This window comes from Pan paniscus, chromosome 9 (genome assembly GCF_029289425.2).
Source record: "Pan paniscus chromosome 9, NHGRI_mPanPan1-v2.0_pri, whole genome shotgun sequence".
NCBI classification, from domain to species: Eukaryota; Metazoa; Chordata; class Mammalia; order Primates; family Hominidae; genus Pan; species Pan paniscus.
Window position 1 is genome coordinate 77044409 of NC_073258.2, and position 23240 is coordinate 77067648.

The 23240-nt window shown below is 42.1% G+C and overlaps 1 protein-coding gene across 3 annotated transcripts in view; it reads left to right on the top strand.

Annotated features, from left to right (window-relative positions):
- The window catches only part of UVRAG (UV radiation resistance associated), a 324828-nt gene extending 302275 nt beyond the window's left edge, over positions 1–22553 (top strand). For 2 of the 3 annotated variants that reach the window (XM_034933393.3, XM_055094695.2), the window contains one exon: positions 20612–22553. In XM_034933393.3, coding sequence (XP_034789284.2) covers positions 20612–21314 — 703 coding nt within the window. In that variant the 3' untranslated portion in view covers positions 21315–22553. Of the gene's footprint in view, positions 1–15596; positions 15675–20611 lie in introns of all 3 variants that reach the window. The other variant, XM_055094696.2, reaches the window with a different exon arrangement.
- The last annotated feature ends 687 nt before the right edge of the window (positions 22554–23240 follow it).

The window sequence follows — 23240 nt, forward strand, 5'->3', positions numbered from 1 at the left end:
TTCCTACCACCTTCCTCACCTCATCGCCTCATAGAGAGGGAATAGTTTAAGAAAAGCAGCTTTATGAACACAGCAGCTTTATTGGCAATGAATAGGCACCTTGGCTGGAATGCAAATTCATTTTAAGAATGGGGAGAATCTGGGCTTTGTGGTTCCTTGGCAATCCTTTTTAAGAAAAAGAATACAAAATTACAAATACAAAATTAGAGATGAAAAAGCATTTGGAATGAGAAACAAATCACAACAAATTACTGGAACCTTAGGGATTAGGTCCTTTTCTTCTGAGATGTCTGTAGACAATTTACTCAAATTATTTACATATAAATGCTTCCTCATTGCAACCTGACTGCCCTTCTACTCCTAAAACACTGTAATTTCCAGCAACTCTCAGTTCTAAGGTACGGAGAAATTAATTGACTTTCCAGGCATAATTGACCCATGAACCTGTAGCAATAAAAGTAGAATCTAGGTGTCCTGGCACTGTTGCAGCAAACCCATTAAGCTCCAAGCTCATACATTTATAAATGTAGTGCACCTCTCTGCCAGCTGTGCCAAGCACATTAACACTGAGTGAACAGGAATGTGTCACTTTATGGTACTGTAACGTAAAATAGGCTACTAAAGTAGATGCAAAGCACTGCAAAATGAATGCTACATATCAGTTCCAAGTAAAGATCACGGCAGGAAGCCAGGCTGGAAGTCACAAAGCTAAACAAAGCCGGAGCAAGCACTTTGAATCTCAGAGGAAATCTGAGAATTTCCGAGAGCAGCCGTGGAGTGAGGAGTTACCTCTCAAGCCTGTGTTCCTTAGGGCAAAGGGTAAAAAAACTCAGGTTCCTAAGGGAGGCTCTTACATCTTTTGTAAAGCAAAACACTTCCATTTTCTGTGTGGTTGTTACCATTCACAGATTGGTCCCTGTGGAGGCAGATTGCTGTATGTTCTTTTGGTGTTGAGGATTTCATACTGGCTGAGGATCAGTGCATTCACTGAATTCCTCCTTATGGTAAGCTTCAAAGTTATGTGACAGCTTGTTTTGTTTTATTTTGTAAAGAAAAGCTGTGATAAAAATCCTCTTAATAAAGTAATTCTTTTTCTTGCACATTATGGAATTCTTAGCTAATATGAGAATGATCGACCTGATTAATCCTAAAATGAACCCCCATTTTTTATGAACACAGTTGCACAGGGCACAGCTCTCAGTGATTTATGCCAGGTCTTTCCAAAAGGAGTGCCCATTTTTTCATCCTAAGATTATAACCTGGTCGTAACTGCCAAGCAACACAATTTTGAAAAGCAGAATTTCAGCTTAGAATCTGTGCTCTTTTGAATACTGTGATTGAAAGTCACCAGAATGTCATTTAAACATCCCAGTTTTCTTTTACTATTGCCTGCATAGTGATCTGAGACTCAGATTGACATGCACAGGCACCACTGATGTGGGTGCTGAAGAATGTGCACGCAAGCTGCAGCCTAATGGCTGCCTGTAAGACAACAAGTTTAGAACTGAGTTGAAGAGATTATGTGCGAGGTTGCTGTGAGTGGGCTGTGTGATGGGGCCCCAGCATCCAGGTCCTCAGGCAGTGCCTCGATTTTGTCTCTCCACCACTCTCCCACCCTTTCTCAACAGACCCCCAGGCATAGCACTCTCATTTGTGACCTCCGTTCTTTACTTAGGCAAGTTCCCACTACCCAGAATAGCCTGCCCCTTCCTCTGCCCTATCTAGATGTTGCTCTCACTTCAAGACCCAGGTCATATCCTACCTCATTCATTCACTCACTCAACACCACAGTGGCGGCTAAAGAGATAAGTATGTATTCCCTCAGTAGCTTAGAGTCACTTCTTTGCCGAGTCTTACCCACTAGGCTTTTGAGCAGCTTGGGTCTGGGGACCACGTCTTACTCATCTCTGTGGTCCCAGCCTGGCATTACGGAAGCCAGGGAGGCTAGAGAAGGGAATGAAGAAGCCATCTGAGCTGTTCTACTCATGGAATATGCTCCTTGAGCTTGTGTTCAAGGAGCTTACAGTCTAATTAAGGTGGTGAAATAGGAACAAAACAACATGTACTGAAAAAAGTAAAAAGTACGACATGCTATAAGGGAGAGTTATTTTGAACATTCAGAGGAAGCCCTTTAGTTCCCGGTGTGAGGGGTGTAGACAAACCTTCACTAAGGAGATAACATTTCAGTGGAGAGTGGATCTGGAGCAAAAGAAGAATTTGGCCACATGAGGTTTGGGGTATAGGACAGAGTAGGTTAAGAAACAGTGGCCCAGTTAGGTGGAAAGACTAGGACTATGAATTTGAATACCAGCACCACTATTTACTGTCTCTGTGACCTCAAACAGGTTTAAGCTGCCTGCCTCAATCCCTTTCCCTATAAAATGAGGGTAATAGTGCCTACTTAATAGTGTGGCCATAAGAATTAAATAGGTAAGTACCTAGCATACTGCCTGGCACTTAGTAATAAATAAGCGGTAGCTTTTATAATGAGTAAATGAATCGTAGTTACTGTCTATATCTTTTTAAAATCAAATGCGTCCTTTGCTATAGGTGTTTTTACTTTGACATCTATAGTCATCTTACAGCTAGGTATAGAATATGGCTCTTGTTCATATTTTGGCTCATGCTCTCTTGTACATTAATGGTACAGAAGATTTACCATCTGTCTACCTCTCACTTTCCCCAAGTCCTTTATAAGACCACTCTGAGGCCTTAGAGATAAGTACCCTAAAACCTGTTTGCCTACAAACTTTTTTTGGTACCTGCCTTCTTAGGTAACTCTCACCCATAGTTAGAAGTTACGAATAATAAAATCTCTTACTTGCAAAACTTTCTATGTTTTTACTTAAGCTTGCAAGAACCTTGTGAGGGTAGCTGGGCAAGAAGAATGACCACTATTTTACAAACCAAAAACCTGAGATTCAGTGTGCCAAGCGCCTTGCCAAGATCACGTGATACTAAGTGATGGAACTGGGACCAGAAACCCAGATTATCTGACTCCTGATCCCATATTCTTTTTACCATATTACAGTGCCCATTATTGGGTAATGGCCATTCTCTTCCTTCTCTGCCCTTCCCCTGCCCTCCTGTCTCTGTGCCACCTCTATTCTAGTGCCTCCTGCCTTCCTCAGGGAAACCCACCAGAGTCAAATCCAGAGTGCTGGAAAGATACACTGCGAAATCAGGCAGCAGGCCTGGTGGAAACATTCCTGGTTGTTTATTCTACCTCATTTACCTCCAAGAGGGAGGAAACTAAAAGTAATAAAACTTTGGGAAGAATTTAAGAACTTTAAGACTGAAAGAAACAAAAATGATCACGTTTCAACTTCATTGGTTAAGAAACAGGAACACTGAAGAAGGAAGCACGTGGGTCGGGTGAGTAGCCTAAAGCATATTTGCCCATAGTGTTTGTGGAATGCTTCCTGGAATGGCATGCTCTTTTTTTCTGAATAAGAAAAAGGAAGAATAAGAATAAGATGAAAGCAAGATTTCAAAGCCATCTGTCCTGTTTTTTTCATAGGATTTTTTATCCTAAGTTTAATTTTTCCTGATTATAGAGCTTAAACTATGTAACATCTTCATGCAAGGTAGTATAACACAGAGGAAGGAGCACTAGATTTGGGAATCAGAAAATATGGGTTCCAGTTTCAACGCTATCACTTAATTTTCATAAGTTGTTTTTGAGTATCAGTTGTTTTGTTTTGTTTTGTTTTGTTGATATGGAGTCTCGCTCTGTCACTCAGGCTGGAGTGCAGTGGCTCGATCTCAGCTCATTGCAACCCCCACCTCCCAGGTTCAAGCAGTTCTCTTGCCTCAGCCTCCCCAGTAGCTGGGATTATAGGCACGCACCACCACGCCCAGCTAATTTTTGTATTTTTAGTAGAGACAGGGTTTCACCATGTTGGCCAGGCTGGTCTCGAACTCCTGACCTCGTGATCCACCCGCCTCGGCCTCCCAAAGTGCTGGGATTACAGGCATGAGCCACCGCGCCCAGCTGAGTATCAGTTCTTTAAATGGAGTTAATACCACCAGTTATTGGGAAACTATTTCCCAAGCATAGTTTTTGTAGGCCAAATGAGATAATGTTCATCAAAGTGGTTTATAAACTAAAATGAACTGTGCAAAGTATTATTAAGTATTGTTTTTGATTATTATTAAGTATTAAAGAATTTGACAATTCATTAAGTGTCTATTCTGCGTATAGCATTGTTCAGGAGACAAAGAAAGATTCAAAAGTGTAAGATTTTCCCTGCCATTGCTTAGTTGACAGTTGTTTAGTTTATAATCTAAATTATTAGATAAGACAAATATTTTGAAGGACATGACTTGCAGGAATATTCCTATACATTGTTCACTCTCGCTGTCATGTGGGACTTACAACCTGAGGCCCATCATTAGTGTGTAGTCTGCTACAATGATGGAGGGCAACGTTGGGCCAACTTATTTTGTTTTAGGGCCAAGTAAGCCATTTTTAAAGAGACAGAATCAATCTCAGTGACCTTAGTAAGGATAGAGCACTGAGAAGTATCCTTGGCTGTTCAACAGCAAGCTAGAATATTTCTCCAGAGTACTTTAGTGTTTAACAAACACCAGTGTTTAATGTTGGGAGAAGTAACTAGTGGCTTTATGTGAGGCCATCCCATTTTAGTGGTAAAATCTCCAGATAGTCCTTCTGCTGACCTATTTCTAATGTAGTCTTCCATTCCTTTTGGAAAATAGAATCAAGCTATAGCTTTAAATAAAAGTATTAGAAGAAGAAAATACCTAAGAACTTTGACACATTTTAGGAAAATGTTTTTTCAGTAAACTGAGAATAATGAAAATTTAGAATAAGTGAGCCAATCTACTTTCCTTAAAATTGAGTAATGATATGGTAGTTCTGCTTTTACACCAAACCACTTACTCTTGAAAATGAGGCAGTATCCAGTATTTAAATCTTTACAAAGCCTCACTTTTTAGAAACAGATCTACTCTCTTCCTTTCTGTCCATCATCCTTATGCTGAATTCAGAACTGAAATCTGGCAGATGACCCTCTAGGGAAATGAAAAACATGTTGTCTAGCTGACGTTGGTTTTTAAATTTAGATCAAATAACATTGTCTTTGAAGTCTCAAGAGTCCTACTTAAGGTAGCTGTATCAGATAGGCTCGCCTTTGAGAGCATTTCTTGCAGGCCGGCACCCCTGATATGAAAAGTTAAGCCTAGTCAAAAATAAGTGAAAAAGAAAGTTTTATTGGAGTTATTTGCTCTAAGATAGCTGTTTCAGAAGAACCTTGACGAGTCATCTCCTTGTCTCTAGACAGGAACACACAAGGCATATGGGTATCTGTAGTATTTTAAAAGACCTTAGGGGACCAGGCTTCTTCCATAACTCATTCCAGAGTTTAAACACCCTCACTTCAGGAAATTCTTCCCTATATTTAACTTACAGGCCCCCTCCTGCGGTTAACACCCATTTCCACTTTTTTCTGCCTCCAGTCAGGATGGAGAACAGCTGGCCAACATCCTTTGTGCGCTAACCCTCCACTGGTGACAGAAAGGCACTTGGGTATCCCGGCGCCGCCTCTCCCCTACTCCAGCAACCAAGTCTCTGAACCAAATTGAGATCTCTTTTCCCATTGTTTTTACTTGGGTCTTCTTTATTTCTATTTACTCCTTTTGATTATAAAATAGTATGGGCTCAATGAATAAAATTTGGAAGTTGTAAAAATATGCAGAAGGGAAACAATAGCCCCATAATTCAGGCACAAAAATATCACTATTGTATTAGCCAGTTTTCCTTGTATTTCTTTTCTAATTCAGATCTTACCATCTGTACCAACACTTTTCAATAGAAATATAATATGAGCCATACATATAAATTTAAATATTCTGGCAGTCACATTTTTTCTTTCTTTTTTTAGACAGAGTCTCGCTCTGTCACCCAGGCTGGAGTGCAGTGGTGCGATCTCAGCTCACTGCAAGCTCCGCCTCCCGGGTTCACGCCATTCCCCTGCCTCAGCCTCCCGAGCAGCTGGGACCACAGGTGCGTGCCACCACACCCGGCTAATTTTTTGTATTTTTTAGTAGAGACGGGGTTTCACCATGTTAGCCAGGATGGTCTTGATCTCCTGACCTCGTGATCCACCCGCCTCGGCCTCCCAAAGTGCTGGGATTACAGGTGTGAGCCACCATGCCCGGCCCGGCAGTCACATTTTTAAAAAGCTAAAAATAAACAGGTAAGCTAATTTTAATAATATATTTTATTTAATTCAAATAAAATCCAAGTTATATATCCAAAATATCTTGTAGACATGTAATAAACATTTTAAAGATTATTAATAAATATTTTACATTCTCTTTTTTCATACTAAGCCTTCTAAATCCAGTTTACACTTATAGCACATCTCAAGTCAGACTAACCACATTTCAAGTTCCAGCAACCAGTTCCTAGTGGTCATGGTGGACAGCACAGTCCTTACAGCTTTTTTGTATAACGTAATGTCTTAAGTATTTTATCAGTGCCCTTTAAAACTTTTTAGCATCATTTTTAATGGCTACGTAGTATTTCATCATTTAGATTTACTATAACAATATATTGAGGTAGTTCTGTTTTTCTCAACACATTGCCAAAAAACATCACCTAAATGTTTCCTTTTGCACACAACTAATTAAATTCATTTATACATAAAACAAGTATATTCACTGAATATCTGTGTGCTCTGTACTAAGTTATATTGGAAAGCGGAAGAGTGGGTTTCCAGAAATAAAGACTAGATCCCTCCCATATGCTGTTTACAAGACTTGGCTCCACAGTTGAACTGCACACAAATACTGTATTTTATTCTGCCTTAAATGCCCTTCCCTTCATTTCTTGCTCTACCTCACCCCCAACACACACGTACACTGCCTGGTTAGCTTCCACTTATCCTTCAAGGTGCCAATCAAATACAACCTCCTCTGATGAGTCTTCCCACTGATTACTTGATTCCCTTCTTCACTGTAATATACAAAGTGTGTATTGTATTCAGAGCACCATGGTGTTCTGGTTATTGGTTAACTCTCTGTCTTCTCTACTAGAGTGGGAACTCCTTAATGATAGGAATCTTATTTTATACATCTCTTTATTTCCAGAGCCTCTAAAACTGTCAGGCAATGAAATGTGGATTTCGGTAATGTCTGAAAGATGTGTTGAAAATGCAAGTGATCACATTAAGCATCAGTCGGATGGTAAAATAATAAGTACTACCTTCAGAGTTCAAAGAGATCACTTAGATTGGCATGGTTAAAGAAGACAGAATGAAGGAGTTAAAGAAATGAGTTAAAGAATGAATGAGGGCCGGGCACGGTGGCTCACGCCTGTAATCCCAGCACTTTGGGAGGCCGAGGTGGGTGGATCACCTGAGGCCAGGAGTTCGAGACCAGCTGACCAACATGGTGAAAACCCGTCTCTATTAATACAAAAAGTTAGCCGGGCGTGGTGGCACACGCCTGTAATCCAAGCTACTTGAATCGCTTGAACCCAGGAGGTGGAGGTTGCAGTGAGCCAAGACTGTGCCATTGCACTCCAGCCTGGGCAACAAGAACAAAACTCCGTCTCAAAAAAAAAAAAAAAAAAAGAATGAATGAATGAATGAGGCCTGGCGTGGTGGCTCACACCTGTAATCTCAGCACTTTGGGAGGCCAAGGTGGGCGGATCACTTGAGGTCAGGAGTTCAAGACCAGCCTGACCAACATGGTGAAACCCCATCTGTACTAAAAATACAAAAATTAGCCAGACGTGGTAGTGTATGCCTGTAATCCCAGCTACTCGGGAGGCTGAGGCACAAGAATCACTTGAACATGGGAGGCAGAGGTTGCAGTGAGCCAAGATTGCACCACTGCACTCAAGCCTGGGCAAAAAGAGCGAGACCGCATCTCAAAAAAAAAAAAGGACTTGAATTGGGTTTTAGAAGATGGGCATACTTAAATGAATTGGAGAGGGAATTAGTACAAAAGCCACTGAGATAGGCACACTAAAAAAGCAGTGCTTTTCAGTAGGCATTCATTAGCACTGGGGTCCCCAACCCTCGGCCATGTACCAGTAGCAGTCCATGTCCTGTTAGGAACCAGGCCTCACAGCAGGAGGTGAGTAGAGGATGAGCGAGTGTTACCCCTGAGCTCCGCCTCCTGTCAGATCAGCAGCAGCATTAGATTCTCATAGGAGTGCAAACCCTACTGTGAACTACTCATGCGGGGGATCTAGGTTGTGTGCTCCTTGTGAGAAGCTAATGCCTGATGATCTGAGATGGAATCGTTTCATCCTGAAACCAGCCCCCCTGCCCACGGCCCACGGAAAAATTGTCTTCCATGAAACCGGTCCCTGCTGCCAAAAAGGTTGGGGGCCACTGCTTTAGCATATGTTGATAAGTGTCAGTAAATAAGTATCCTTCTGGATCGAATGCACTGTCCTAAGTTTCAAAAAGGCTTAGCAATATGGTCTTTGCCCATCAAAAGCTGGTAAGTGTCAGCAGCATTAGAAATGAGCACTGGCTGTTTCAGTATGACCTTGGGTGCCAGGCATGGGAGGTATTTTTTGTTTGTTTATTTGTTTTGAGACAGTGTCTCGCTCTGTTGCTCAGGCTGGAGTGCAGTGGCGCCATCATAGCTCACTGCAACCTCGAACTCCTGGGCTCAAGTGATTCCCCCCACCTCTGCCTCCCAAAGTGCTGGGACTGCAGGCATGAGCCACCCCACCCAGCTGTGACCTTTGGGTTTAAGCTCGATTTAGATATAATTCCCTGTGTTTTGTTTTGTTTTGTTTTAGCCTCTGGATCCATCTGAGGAAATGCCTTGTGTTTTAATTTTAAAGAGTTTAAATATCATTTTATATGATGTTTATTCTATAATTCTTCTCTTAATGGATAGCAATGTATAATAATAGTTAATATCATTGTAGCTAATATCAAGTGACTATTACTGCAAACCAGGCACTCTTCCAAAGCACTTTGAACATAGTATTCAGTTAACTCATTTACTCCTCACACAGCCCTGTGAATTAGGACCTACTAACCTCTCCCATCTTAGAAATGAGGAAACTGAGGAACTGAGGGGTTAAATAACTTAATGTGACACAGCCATCAAGTGGAAGAGCTAAGATTTGAGCCCAGGCAGAGCAGTTTTAGAAGTCCTGCTTTAACCATTACATGGACAACCTCTCCTATAACTATGTTAAGAATAAAGTGTTTTACACAAGGGATCATTTAGCATCTGGTGATTCCAGAAAAGGAATCTTGTTATTGCAGCCTTCTCCTGGTTTTCTTCATTCCTCTCTGAATGCTCCTTCTTATCTCATTCGGAGGGTCCTCTTCCTCTACCTCATCACGAAAAGCTGGAGCTCCTAAAGGCTCAGTCCTAGGCCCTTTTTTCTCTCACTTTATTCTAAGTGGAGATAAGTTCTGATATCAGAAATTGCCTCCTGTACATTTTCACAGCACATTCTAAGTGCCCATGCGTTTTTCTACCAGTCTTCCATCCCAGTCACGATAAGCTCTTTGCTTTCTGCGAATGAAACCACTTTTCATTCTTTTACACTAGCCAGGAAGCCAGGCAAAAACCTTGGTTCCTCCTTTTCTTCCTCACCCTTATATCCAACTCTGGGAACTCTTGCCAATTTCTCCTGCTATTTCTGTTTGTCTATGTCTGTACATTTCCATTCTGATCCATGCCTCCATTACCTTTCACCTGTACTACTGCACAGCCTGCAGTCTCCCACCATCCACTCTGGACCCCTCCATTCTGCTCTCCCAACTGCAGCCAGAGTGCACTTTCCAAAGTATAAATGTCTCTCTCTCTCTCTCTGCACCTCTGACACACACACTCACTCACTCTCACACTCTCTCTCGCTCTCTCTCTCTCTCGCTTTCTCTCTCTCTCTCCTTTGCCTGAAAGTTCTAAACATGGCTTGTGGCTTCTGCATGGTCCAGACTTTGTTTTCCTCCTCAGTTTTATCTTCTACCATAGAACTCTTCACTCATTGACCTTTTGGGTCCTCAAACATTGTTATCTTTCTTGATAAAAGGTCTTAGCAAATGCTGTTCCTGCTACCTGGAAGATACTCTCCCCACCAACCCATTCTTTACCTGGTGAAGAACTCTACTAGCCCTTCTAATCTTGGCCTTTTCTGTCTGGGTCAGATCTCTGCTACAAGCTCTTTGAGCCCGTGTCCTCTCCTGCATAGCTTGGGTCAGAGGTGGTTGTTTGACATTGATGTATGTGATGTATGTGTACTTGTCTGTCCTCTCTCACTAGACAATAAATTCCATGAAAACATGAACCATGGCTTTTTTCCAATTATTATAGCCCCAGAGTCTAGCGCAGCACCTAGTGTATAGTAGATACTCAATACATATTTGAATAAGGGGGTAAATCAATTAATTTGTTTTATACTCTGCCTCCTTTAGGAGTATAGGGGACTACAAAAGATAAGGTTACCAAGATGTCATCTCTAGAGTCCCAGTCTCTTACTAAACAGTAATTAAATGGCGGCAAATTGTAACTCAAACACTTCTGCCCAAGGCCTCCAGCATCTCTGAAAATGGTGGCAGAGCTATCCATTTTTCTTTTAAAGTAACAAACAACTAAACCCTCACAGTTTGGTTCAGTGAGAGTTTATTAGAGAGCTGATGGTAGGTCAGTGTTAGTAGTATCTTTCAAAGACTTCATCTCACAGATTCTGTCACTGGCCCTGGGAGTCTAATGCATCCTTTAGCTCCCTTCCACGTCTAGTTTTTAAACTCTGAAAGCATTCTCTGACCAGGGTTTTAATTTCCCTATCGAGTTCCTTCTGGGGGCTGGGTTCTGTGAGATTGTTGTTCCTCTGGTTTCCCTGGCAAAGGCAGAGGTTTTGGGTTTGTTTTTTTTTTGTTTTTTTTTTTCATTTTTTTCCCTGGTTTTCAGCATAAACAGTTTATTATTCCCAAGTATCAAGTGTTGTCCAGATACTCCGAGGGGTCCCCAGGTATCATTCCTGGCATCTCTTTCCTGTTCTTTCCATGTTCTCGTGTAGGATGTTACTTAAGCCCTATATAAATGACATCAAGATGGGCTATGTCTGTTTCTACAGACCATTTTACAGTCCTCATAATGTTGGTTGCCTGACTGTGATTTTACTACATTAATTTGTATGATGATTTCTTAAAGTGAAAGCTGATGAGTGAAGTGGTTGACTTGACCCCTCCCAGGACCTCTCTTTATCTCCGTGGAGGATCACTGTGTATTCCCTGATCCCATGGAGCTCAGCCTGGAGCCTGAGCTGGCCTCCAGATGGGCTCTCGGGAATAGGCACCCCCTCATCCTCTGTCCACTGGCCCAAGCTGGGCCATGGAGGCCTGATGGCCAAGACCTCACATCACAAAGCCTGGTGAACTGGATTTCTTCAGCTTGCTTATTTTGTCTTTTGCCTGTGGAACTTTCTCTTTCACCAATTCATCTTTCCACCACTACTTGGTTTAAATAAAATCCAAAGGCTGCCTTGTTCAGTTATACCTTTTTATACTCTGTTTTTATTTAGACAGACTTTGGTAGGAAACCTTCCAAGCAAAGCCCCGGGGGAAAAGTGACCATTGGCACAGATTTCAGCCTGTGCTTTTGGCCCAATATTGTTTCTATTTTTATTTTGTTTCGTGTTTTTGTTAACATCCAGGGCAAAGATTAAGTACTTACACTTAGCTGGTAATGGTGAGAGGCCTTTGGATTGCTTGCCTGTGGCCTGGAGAATGCATGCTTAAAACTATTAACCCCCAGCTACCTCCTGGGAGATAAGATCTAGCTGTTAAATTTGGCTTTCCCTAAAGGAGGTTCTGAGCTCCTACTTGATCTGAGAGAGGGAAAGAAGAAGGATAAATCCCAACCTTTGCTGAATTTTGAAAAAAGGATAGTAGCTTAATTTATGAAGGTTGTTTTTTTGAAAAAACTAACTTTATGTCATAATTTCTTAGCTGCCAAAAGACGTAATTCTACCTCAGCTTTGCCTTGGCAACCCGCTTTTGGCACTCTGTGCAAGCCTGTCGTTGCTCTGCATTATTTAAGCAGTAATCTTTAAGAAGGTGAGAAACTATTATTGCTTTTTAACACAGTTGACATGATATTGGCGCAGACTAGTACCTAGAGCTTCAAACATTTCTAGTGGCCGTAAACCAACTTAAACACCTCCATGTAGAGGTCTCACTGCCATGAGGTCATAGATTGCTACAAGGGGGGAGAAAGAAGAAGATCAAATGTTGTTTAAAAGTCTCTTTTTTTCTTTTTAAATATTCTTATTCCACTGAGTTGTAGCTGTAGATTTTGGCCGGGAGCCAGACAATCAAGATTTAGTATTTTGACCAGCTGTGATCTAGTAATGTCCCTCAGAGGAAACATTTTGTAGGGAGGGAAAGACACATATTTGAGACTGTGAATTGTACTCTGTCCTCATACTTTACAGTGTGGGACCTGGTTGTAGACAGATAAAACAAGTACAAGTGAATCTGAAAGAGAATTAGGAAAAAAAAAAGTGTTTCAAATTGTTAAAGCCTCACCCCAGCTTCAAGAACTCTCTTGATGTGGTAAATCTTTACATGCTTTCTTTATTTCATTTTTCCTGTAAGTTTCCACATTTACATCAGTTCGTGGCAGAATTTATTTCTGCTCATAGCTGATGCTTAGAATGCCTAACAGTATAAGTCTTAGAAAGTCAAAAGAGCAACACAAACTTAATGTAGGCAGGAAGAGAAGAGAAGGAAAATATACCAATCCACTTAACCTAAAAATTTTTCTCATTCTCACCCCATCCTCAAGTAGAAGTAGAGATCAAATGTAGATGTTTTGGTGACAACAAAAAACTTAAGATCCTAGGGACTGGGAGAGAGAAGGAAATTAACAATTAGGTAGACCGGCTTGGTTAAATCACATCTTTCTACCTAGTGGCTTCATGACCTTTGGTCAAGTTACCTAACCTCTGTGCTTCAGTTTCTTCATCTGTAAAATGAGGATGATGTTTGTAATACTTCACAGAGATGTCATAAGGATTAAATGAGACCATGTATAAAGCTGTTAACAGAGTGCTTAATCCATAGTGCTTTATAAATTTTAGTTGCCGTTTTATTATTATTAATAATTTATTGGGTACTTATTCATTGTACTAGGAATTTTACTTGTGTATCTCATTTAATCCTTACTGCAGTAACTATTGGTAGCTATAACCATTTCACAGAAGAGGACACCTAGGTTGGGAGCAGTGAGGTGCATCATCAGTGTCTCGTGTTTCCTAACGATGGAGCTACATGTGGAGCTCTGGAATATTACCTATGGGAGATGTGGAAATGGGAATCACATTTTGGACTGGTGCTTTCTTAACTTGTTTTCTCTTTCCCAATCTCTTTTCTGTAAAAGGAGGCTATAGCTTCAGGCAGTAAAACCAAGAGGAAGAGGAGAGGGAAATGATGGGGCAAGGATGGTGGAGTAGAGGAAACTGGGCTCTACCAGTTCCTGGGTTGGCTTCATGGCAAGGTATTTGCATGGCAAGGTATTTATATAATGGTTATAAAAGTGCTGAATATGGTCTTCTTCATTTTAGTCAGAGAAATAGAGAATTTCTCCCTCTTAAAAAATTCTCTCTTCCTGAAGCTAAATTCATGCAGAACAAGGATGCATCAGGGGTTTGGGGACAATTGGAATGTACCTCAAAGGATTCTGGGAAGTTCTTCTAGTCCCTAAGCAGTAGGTAGATCATGAAAACAGAGGAATTTTGAGCATTTTGACTTTATTCAAAGCTTTCCCCACCTCATGTCCCCAAGAAAAAAAGAAAAAAACCTAAGATTGTGTTTCACATTGAACAGATTAAATCTGTTGATTGATTTGGGTCTTTTTCTCCAAATCTCTTTTATACTTTTTTTTTCTTTTTTTCTTTTCTTTTTTTTTTTGAGACGGAGTCTCACTCTGTTGCCCAGGCTGGAGTGCAGTACTGCAATCTCGGTTCACTGCAACCTCCACCTCCTGGGTTCAAGAGATTCTCCTGCTCTCCTGCCTCAGCCTCCCGTGCAGCTGGGATTACAGGTGCCCACCACTACACCGGGCTAATTTTTGTATTTTCAGTAGAGATGGGGTTTTGCCATGTTGGCCAGGCTGATTTTGAACTCCTGACCTCAGGTGATCCACCCACCTTGGCCTCCCAAAGTGCTGGGATTACAGGCATGAGCCACCATACCTGGCCTTTTTTTTTTTTTTTTTTTTTTTGGTGGGCGGGGGAGTCTTACCTTCATCCAAGCTGGAATGCAGTAGCATGATCATAGCTCACTGCAAGCTCAACCTCCTGGGCTCCAGTGATCCTCCCACCTCAGCCTCCCTAAGTGCTGGGACTACAGACATAAGCCACCACGCCTGGCACTGTACTTCTTTATTTCCTTCTTGCAGCTAGCTCCCTGATGTACAGAAGTGGAGGTGTGGGAAGGTAGGTGGTAGGAGTTTCGTTTGTTCCTGCTTGAAACAGTATGCTGTATAAGAGAAACAGTAAAGGGAAGGAGATTTAGATTCCAGTCCTTCTTCTACCTATTACCCTGTGTTCCTGTGCAAGACATGAATATGTCTGAGTCTCAGTTGCGCCTTCTGTAAAATGAGAATAATACTTGGAATTTGAAGCCTACTGAAACGAATCATAATGACAACCACCACAATTACAGCTACTACTGACGCTAGTGTCTATGCCAGGCATCCTGCCAACGATTTTAAGCACATTATTTTATTTATTACTTACTGTAGTCGATCTATTTTATAAATAGTCATTAAATATGCCCACAGTCATATAACTCAGGGGTGCCCAACCCCCAGGCCACAGACTTTTACCCGTCTGTGGCCTGTTAAGAACCGGGCCGCACAGCAGGAGGCGATGGAGGGTGAGCGAGCATTACCCCCTGAGCTCCGCCTCCAATCAGATCAGCCATGGTATTAGACTCTCATAGGAGCACGAATCCTGTTGTGAATTGTACATTTGAGGGATCTAGGTTGTGTGCTCCTTATGAGAATCTAACTAACGCCTGATGATCTGAGGTGGAAGTTTCATATCCCCGCCCCCAAATCCATAGGAAAATTGTCTTCCACAAAACGGGTACCTGGTGCCAAAAAGATTGAGGACCACTGATATAACTAATAAACGAATGTAACCTTAAGTTGTAACTCCATATAGGTGGGATCATAGTGGCAGAGCTAAGAGTAGAATCCAGGTCTTTGAACAGTCCTTCTTGTCGCCACTGTCTCTAGAGCTGAAGAGATAAGAAAAGATAGTTGATTGCAATAAATAAGGACTCACAGAATGAGAAACAAATTAATCATCTTAATTTAGAGAGCTCAGAGAAAACTTGATCCAAGGAAGCCAAACTGACTTCCTCCAGGCCAGTTGGCTTCTCCCTCATCGTGCCATTGTTTGTGACCCCAGGAAATACTTTTTTACTTATGGCAAAAGGTTTATTAAGTAATTTAACAGTCCCTGGTGTGGTTCAGTTATTCAACAAGCTACACTGTGTTTCACTAAACCATAGCCTAGTAAATTTGCAATTATGATATCTTTGGGTTGTTGTTTTTTAATAAATTCCTTTTAATTGCAGCATTAAACCCCAGATGTCATGTTTCCAGTTTGGAGCTAAGCCCAGCTGGAAGAGACAGCCACTTACGGGAAATGGCTGGTGAGGAGAATGTGTGCAGTGAACTGGTAGACTCTGTCCAGTTGCTTGAACCTCAGGCTCTGCACCCGCAATTCTAGTGCCTCCGAACACACGGGGCCCCTTGGTGGGAGCAGAGAATAAAGAAAAGCTACTGTGTTTCCTAATATGTCCACTCCTCCCAAAACATACACATTTTTGCTTTTGGTTGTCTAAGGGTAGAGGCTCCCTGTAAGTTTTTCATCACAATATAAATAATGTACTAATTGCATATGATGAGTAAATTGTCAACAGCCTTTAAAAATTGGTCATATAATTAGTAAATCTATGAGTTTCAACCTCTTCATCTAGATGAAATAGTCATGAAGCCAGACTGTAATCAAAGAATCTTGAAACCTCCTGAATATTCTGTTTTGAACTATTATTTGCCTTTTTAATTCCTACCTTTCTCTCTTTAGGCGAGAGTAGAGATAAAAATACTCTTTTATTTCTTTACCTTATACTAAAATATGAATGAAGGGTCTTTCTGAAAACCTTCCATTAAATATAAAATCGAAATTATTTTATTAAAAATCTATGCATTATGTTTTTATACGAGATGCTCACAGCAGTTTGTTTTTTAATAGCAAAGGTTCAGAAACATCCTAAATCTACAAAAGTAAGGGAATAATTAAGTAAATTATGATAGTCCATTCAGTGAAGCAACCATTTCGAATTCTGCTTACCAGGAGGTTTTAATAGCATCCAACAGCAGGATGTAGCATTCTGTATATACCAGAAACACAGCTTTAGTGTTTCTTTCTTGTTTCCTTTTTTTTTTTTTTTTTTTTGAGACAGGGTCTTGCTCTGTCGTCCAGGCTAAAGTGCAGTGGTATGATCACAGCTCACTGCAACGCAGGCTCACGCAATCCTCCCACCTCAGCCCACAGTTGCTGGGACTACAAGCGCTCACCACCATACCCAGCTAATTTTTTAATTTTTTATAGAGACAGGGTCTCCCTATGTGGCCCAGGCTGGTCCCAAACTCCTGGGTTCAAGCAGTCCTCCCACCTTGGCCTCCCAAAGTGCTGGGATCACAGGTGTTAGCCGCCACACCTGGCCCATAGGGTTTCTTTAAAAATTAAACACACATATTTAAAATCAAAGTCTGAAAGGAAAATACCCCAAATTAATAGCAGTTATTTGATGGGTAATAGACTTGTGAGTTTTTATTTTTTTATATAGTTAACATAGTTTTAGTTTTCCTGTAAAACTATTGTAATAATTAAAAATACATGTGTGTTTAATGTTATCATTTGATACTTCAACTGTTTGGAGCTTGGCTATCTTAAAAATCTGGAATGTAGCTGGGATCCTGGAAGTAATAAAAAAATCAATTCTGAACAGCTAAAACTAATGTTACCAAACTCATATAATAAATGCAGCATATTGTGCCCAGGACAGCTCCTGGCCCGCCACGCAAATCCTGTTTACTCATACTTTGCACACAATTTTCAGGACATCTGCTTTACAAGAACACAGCAAACTAAGAAAGGGTATAGTGGCCACTGCGGGCAGGGGCACTGACTCAACCACCCACAGCGCCAGAGGGGACTCGAAGAACCCACGCCAGGCTTACCTCCAGACCTGCGTCCTACAGAACAGACACCACTGAACATCCTGTAGTCCCCTTATTGTGTCATCGCTCAGTAATGTTCATATCAGTGGCCCAGAGGCAATGAGAAAATGCCTTTTCTTGTTCAACTTTTTTAAGATGGTAAGAAAAGCTGTAATAAAAATTTTTGAAAGGTTTAATCTCATAGAACTAAAAATGGAGGGAAAAAATGTGGTGATAAAAAGGCAAACCTTAGATATGTAGACTTCTTTATTATCTCTCCAAAAATAACTAATTTCCTTACCATTCTTAAGAGAGACCATTTTGGCTGGGATCTGTGGCTCACACCTGTAATCCCAATATTTTGGGAGGCCAAAGCAAGAGGATCACTTGAGCCCAGGAGTTTGAGACCAGTGTGTGCAAGATGATGAGATCCTGTCTCTAAAAAAAAATTAAAAATAAAAAACATTAGCCGGGCATCGTGGCCCACACCTGTAGTCCCAGCTACTTGGGAGACTGAGGTGGGAGGATCCCTTAAGGCCAGGAGTTGAGGCTGCAGTGAGCTGTGATCACACCAGTGTACTCTAGCCTGAGCAACAGAGTGAGACTTTGTCTCTAAAAAAAATTTTTTTTTAATTAAAAAATAAAAAGAGAGAGAACCTTTTACTGGTACTTGGATTTTCCAGTTTGAATCTGATACTACCATTACCTGAGTTTTCATACAAATCCAAGGGAACTGGAGAAGAATGTCACAAAATCAGGATGTCAGAAAATACCAAAGTTCCCACCTCTCAAAGCCTTGGAGTCCATCCATGAAAATAGGAATAACATTACCATCTTAGAGTTTGTGGGCAAATGAGAAGGCATTTAGCTTGATGTGGACTATGTCTTTGGCACTTAGCAAATGTTACTTGAATTTGAATGTCGTGTTCCCTTGTGGGACACAATAGATAGGATGGGCTCTGGAGTCAGACAGAATCTAGTTCAGATGTGGTTCTTCAGCCTTGAACAAACCACATGACCCACCACCTGCCTATCTTCCTCACAGGACACTCGAGGGCTCTGTGTGGGCAGCACATCTTCCACGGGGCTCAGAACATTATTGACAGTTGGGAAAATGGTCGTTCTCTTCACATTGTAGTTGGCAAGATGGGGCAGTGGGGGTTGTCACGCCTCATTAGTTTTCTGTTGTACAAAGTTGAGAACTTTTAGAGTGTCTCAAAATCAACGAGGGCTACAAACACCCTGTTCCTCTTGGGCGGCAAGCACTGCTGGCTGTGCCCCAGGCCTGTTTCTCATGCCCTGCCTTTTATCAGCCCACTGGGAGCCCCACAGAACAGCAGAGCAGGATGTCTGGGGTGGGAGGATGGCAGCACAGGGTCACAGCCTGAGGGGTTAAGCACCTGGCTCTAGCCACACACCAACAAGTCACCTTCAGTGTTCCGGGCTGTTTCACCTGGTGCTTCCACCCCTCGTGGGCTGGGCTGGGCTGACAAATGAAAGCTTGGCTTGTCTGCACAGAATAGACTGTCTGAGGTGGTGCTGATGTTCTCTTTTGGTTTGAGTACCTAGTCAACCTGCAAGATCATTTAGAGAGGGACACTGTTAGCAAATGGTTGAGTAAAAACAAGGCTTGCAAAAATGTGTAGCTTACCCAATTATTGTGAGTTTGGGCAACATATTAACTATAAACCTAGATCGAGGCCAGCAGATTTTGCCCTATTTTGTTTTGTTTTTCTGGAGAACTAAAAACTGTAATTTACTAGTCTACTTGCCTAGTTCTATATGCACCCCAGTGACCACCCCTAATTATGAAATCTCTCCTGGCACCAGTACTCACAGCCAGGCAGAGGAGTCTGACAGACCCAAGGATTAGAAGCCGTGTGGTTGCCCCTTCCCAAGAATAACCCTTGCTTGGGTGTCTGAGACTGCAAGTATAATCCTGCATCAGAAACAGTCTGAGAGGAGAGAGAGCAGGGAGCTGGGGCCAGGGCTTGTGGCTATAGACACAAGTGGAAGAAACCCCAGATCTCTTTTCTTTTCTGGGGCACTTCTTGCTATTGTAATTTGAAAATGTATTATTTGAATAATGAGGGATGCCTTTCTCCTGCAGGACTGGTAGCTCCTTGGAGGAAGGGCCTACTGGTCTTGCATCTGTCTCCCTACCCCAAGGCCAGGCACATATGGGAACTATTTGTTGGGTGTGTGTAGTTTCAAGTTCTGCCTCTACCCCTGCCTAGTGGTTGCCCTTCTGCAAGCCACTTAACCCTCTATGCGTGTTTCCTCATCTGAAGCACGCAAGTCAAATGATCTGTGTGTGCCTCCCTCTGCCTCTGGACCCAATCTGTTCATATGGTTGTATTGAAGCTAATTTCATCCACATACAAGAATGTCTAGAGCTAGCATAGTGTATAACATAGCCATCATTTCCAGGATGTAGATACTCTATTTCCATTAACTGATTATTATTTATTATTTCAGACTTTACCCTGCTTTCTCTATAGGGTTTTTGTAAAGACTAAGTGAAATGATGTATAGGAAATTACTTGAGAAATTATAAAGTTTGTATAACTGAACAATGATTGTTATTGCTGGCCCAAAGATACCCTCCTGAGAAGAAACTCAGACCCAAAAGACAGCATTGCAGACCAAGTATTGTAAAACACATGTGTGGCTAGCCCCATCAAAGAATGTATTTCCCAAGTTAGTTTTTCATTTAAAAAAAAAAAAAAAGGAACCCCTCAAAATTTTTTTTTAATTTTTAAAATATAACCTTGACTCACTCTCTCTCTCTCTCTCTCTCTCTCTGTCTCTCTCTGCCAGTCCCTTAATGCAAGGTGGTTAGCATTTGGGTGTTGGCAAGGTTGTTGGTCATGAAATCCTTGTCACTGCCTCACTGAGCATGGGCAAGTCATGTAACTTCTCTGCCAGATGAGGATGCCTGCTTTTCAAAGCTAAAATAAGAATTGAATTGAATACTAAAACAAGAATAAGATTATGGATAGCCCTTCAGAAATATGAAGTTAGTTACATCCTTCACATGTTTTTCTTGCTAGATCCAGCCTGTCCAGTTACTTCACCTCTTCCCCATAGGACAGGGTTTCTGTTCCCTGCCCTGCCTTGGGCCCTCTTCTCTAAATATATTGCAGTATGTCTGTATCCTGCTGGAAGGAAGCTCCCAAAGTTGGACCCACATACCTCATGTTGTTTTTTGCATTGAGACACTGCAATAACTATTGTCTAAGATTGATTCTTATGTATTTTTATTAGCTCAGACCTAAGTATGCTGTTTCCTGTCTCTGGATCCAGAAGGCTTACACCGAGTTCTGAAGTCCACAGTAACTTCTTGTTTTTGTTTCTCTTCTAGCGACAGACATCACACCTCCAGTGCAATCCCTGTTCCTAAGAGACAAAGCTCCATATTTGGGGGTGCAGATGTAGGCTTCTCTGGGGGGATCCCTTCACCAGACAAAGGACATCGAAAACGGGCCAGCTCTGAGAATGAGAGACTTCAGTACAAAACCCCTCCTCCCAGTTACAACTCAGCACTAGCCCAGCCTGTGACCACCGTCCCCAGCGTGGGAGAGACCGAGAGAAAGATAACATCTCTATCCTCCTCCTTGGATACCTCCTTGGACTTCTCCAAAGAAAACAAGAAAAAAGGAGAGGATCTAGTTGGCAGCTTAAACGGAGGCCACGCGAATGTGCACCCTAGCCAAGAACAAGGAGAAGCCCTCTCCGGGCACCGGGCCACAGTCAATGGCACTCTCCTACCCAGCGAGCAGGCCGGGTCCGCCAGTGTCCAGCTTCCAGGCGAGTTCCACCCAGTCTCAGAAGCTGAGCTCTGCTGTACTGTGGAGCAAGCAGAAGAAATCATCGGGCTGGAAGCCACAGGTTTCGCCTCAGGTGATCAGCTGGAAGCATTTAACTGCATCCCAGTGGACAGTGCTGTGGCAGTAGAGTGTGACGAACAAGTTCTGGGAGAATTTGAAGAGTTCTCCCGAAGGATCTATGCACTGAATGAAAACGTATCCAGCTTCCGCCGGCCGCGCAGGAGTTCCGATAAGTGAAGTGAGCAGGTCAACAGTAGGACTGGGGCAGAAGCTCTGCCTAAAATGAAGTGAAAGCTGCACTTAACCCTTTGTAATAATGATGACACAAAATGAATATTAATGGAGGATATTCCTCGGAAAAACAGACTTTGGGAATGAAGGAGGGACTCAGGATCATTGTTATCAGTGGGCCAAAGTTAGATTTTGCTTTCAAGATTTGCTTTTCGGGCCTGATGATTTTAAAGCAAAAATCACCCTCTAGTTGAAAGAGCTTACAGCTCGAGTCACCTTTTAGCTATTTGTCTGCTTTTTATTTACCCTTCTATGTTATCCTCAGAGGGAAGATGATAATATATAAATAATATAATGAACACACCCTTAGTTTCTCATAAGCATTTGCCCTCACCATGGTTTATAAAACTTTGGGAAAATGGAATATTCAGAAATAGGTTTCCGCCATGTACTGAAAGGTCTGTGGCCATCTGTGAGGCAGATGAAGAGGCAGCATAGTGGTCTCCTTACATCTAGGCCTATCTGTCCCTCTTCCTGCCCCCGGGTACCACAGTCCACCTTTAGACCCTACTGTCGCCCCATCTTCTCCGTGGTTGGGCCATGCGTCCTGAAAACAGGACATCAGATTCACTGGTTCTGTAACCCAGTAGCTGTGACGTTCCATCTCTTCTAACCAGCCATGGCCTTCCCCCTCCTCTGCCATACCCTTAATGTGGCCCTCAGATTAGATGAAAAACTTGCTTCTGGTGGATCCCGAGGGACCCTCAAGGACCTCGAGGTTACTGCAGTCAGATGCCATCTCATCCCCTGTGGGGGCCAAAGTCTTTATGTGGGCAGATGCTGTGGTCAGGAACTAGGCATGCTTTCTGGCAATGCACTCACCAGACAAAAATCCCTTGATGTAAATCCCATGTTAATTTATTAAATTTCAGTCAGAAGGTCAGCATTTACATGACAGAATGTATGTAGAGAGTCGGGGTGTCTGGTAGGCAAACTGCAAGGCAGTTGAGATAGTTGGATTAAGAGGCTAGACGAGACATAGAATACTATTGGTATGTGTGCAATTTCATGAATATTAAATTATGTTTCGAAGTCCAGTTGTCATTCCTGCATTCAGATTTCATTTGCTGTTGCTTTATACGTTACGTACCCAAGGACATTGCCTCAGGGTTGCAAACTCTTTAAAGGAAAATTTATCCATATATCCATGTATTATATAGAAGAATAAAAATTGAGTTTACTTCACCTGACCTGATTTTTTTTTACCAGCTTGGAAATTCCTCTTGAACCTACGTCTCCATATGTCACATCATGACAGGACTAGCCTGAACAAAAGCCATGTCTATCTAAGCGGAGGCTGTTGACTTCATTCAGTTTGCATATTGTATATAGCAACACAAACACTTGACAAGTATATACTCCAGTCGCCACATTTGTCCTGCATAACAGCTTCACTCACAGGCCTCACCGTCACTTTATATTGTGTCCAAGCATTCCTGGGCTCAAGTTTAATGTATAGCTACATTGTTGTTTTCCATGTAGAGAACTCACAGGATGACTACATCACAAATAAACCCAACTCTCAGGCAGTCGAAAGCTTTAACTGGATCTGCAGAAGCCCATCTTCCTCCACATGAAGAGGTGGGGCTCCTTCACCTAGAGCAGGAGCTTCTCTGCAGTGTACTGTCTGTCGCTCATTTTGGAGTCAGTGTGGGTGGAGACAGCATCGTGGATATGCATGTGCTGCGGGGCCCTCCAGGGAAGTAACATTTACCAAAAAAAAAAAAAAAAAAGTTCTGAAGGGCAGTGTTAGGATTGCAGAATGGAAGGTCAACCCCATGGGACTTACGATTGCCCCAGGTGTGGGATGGACTTAAATGTCACACCAAACTCAAAGTAGGTACACTGGGTTGCAGGGCATCCAGCCTGGCG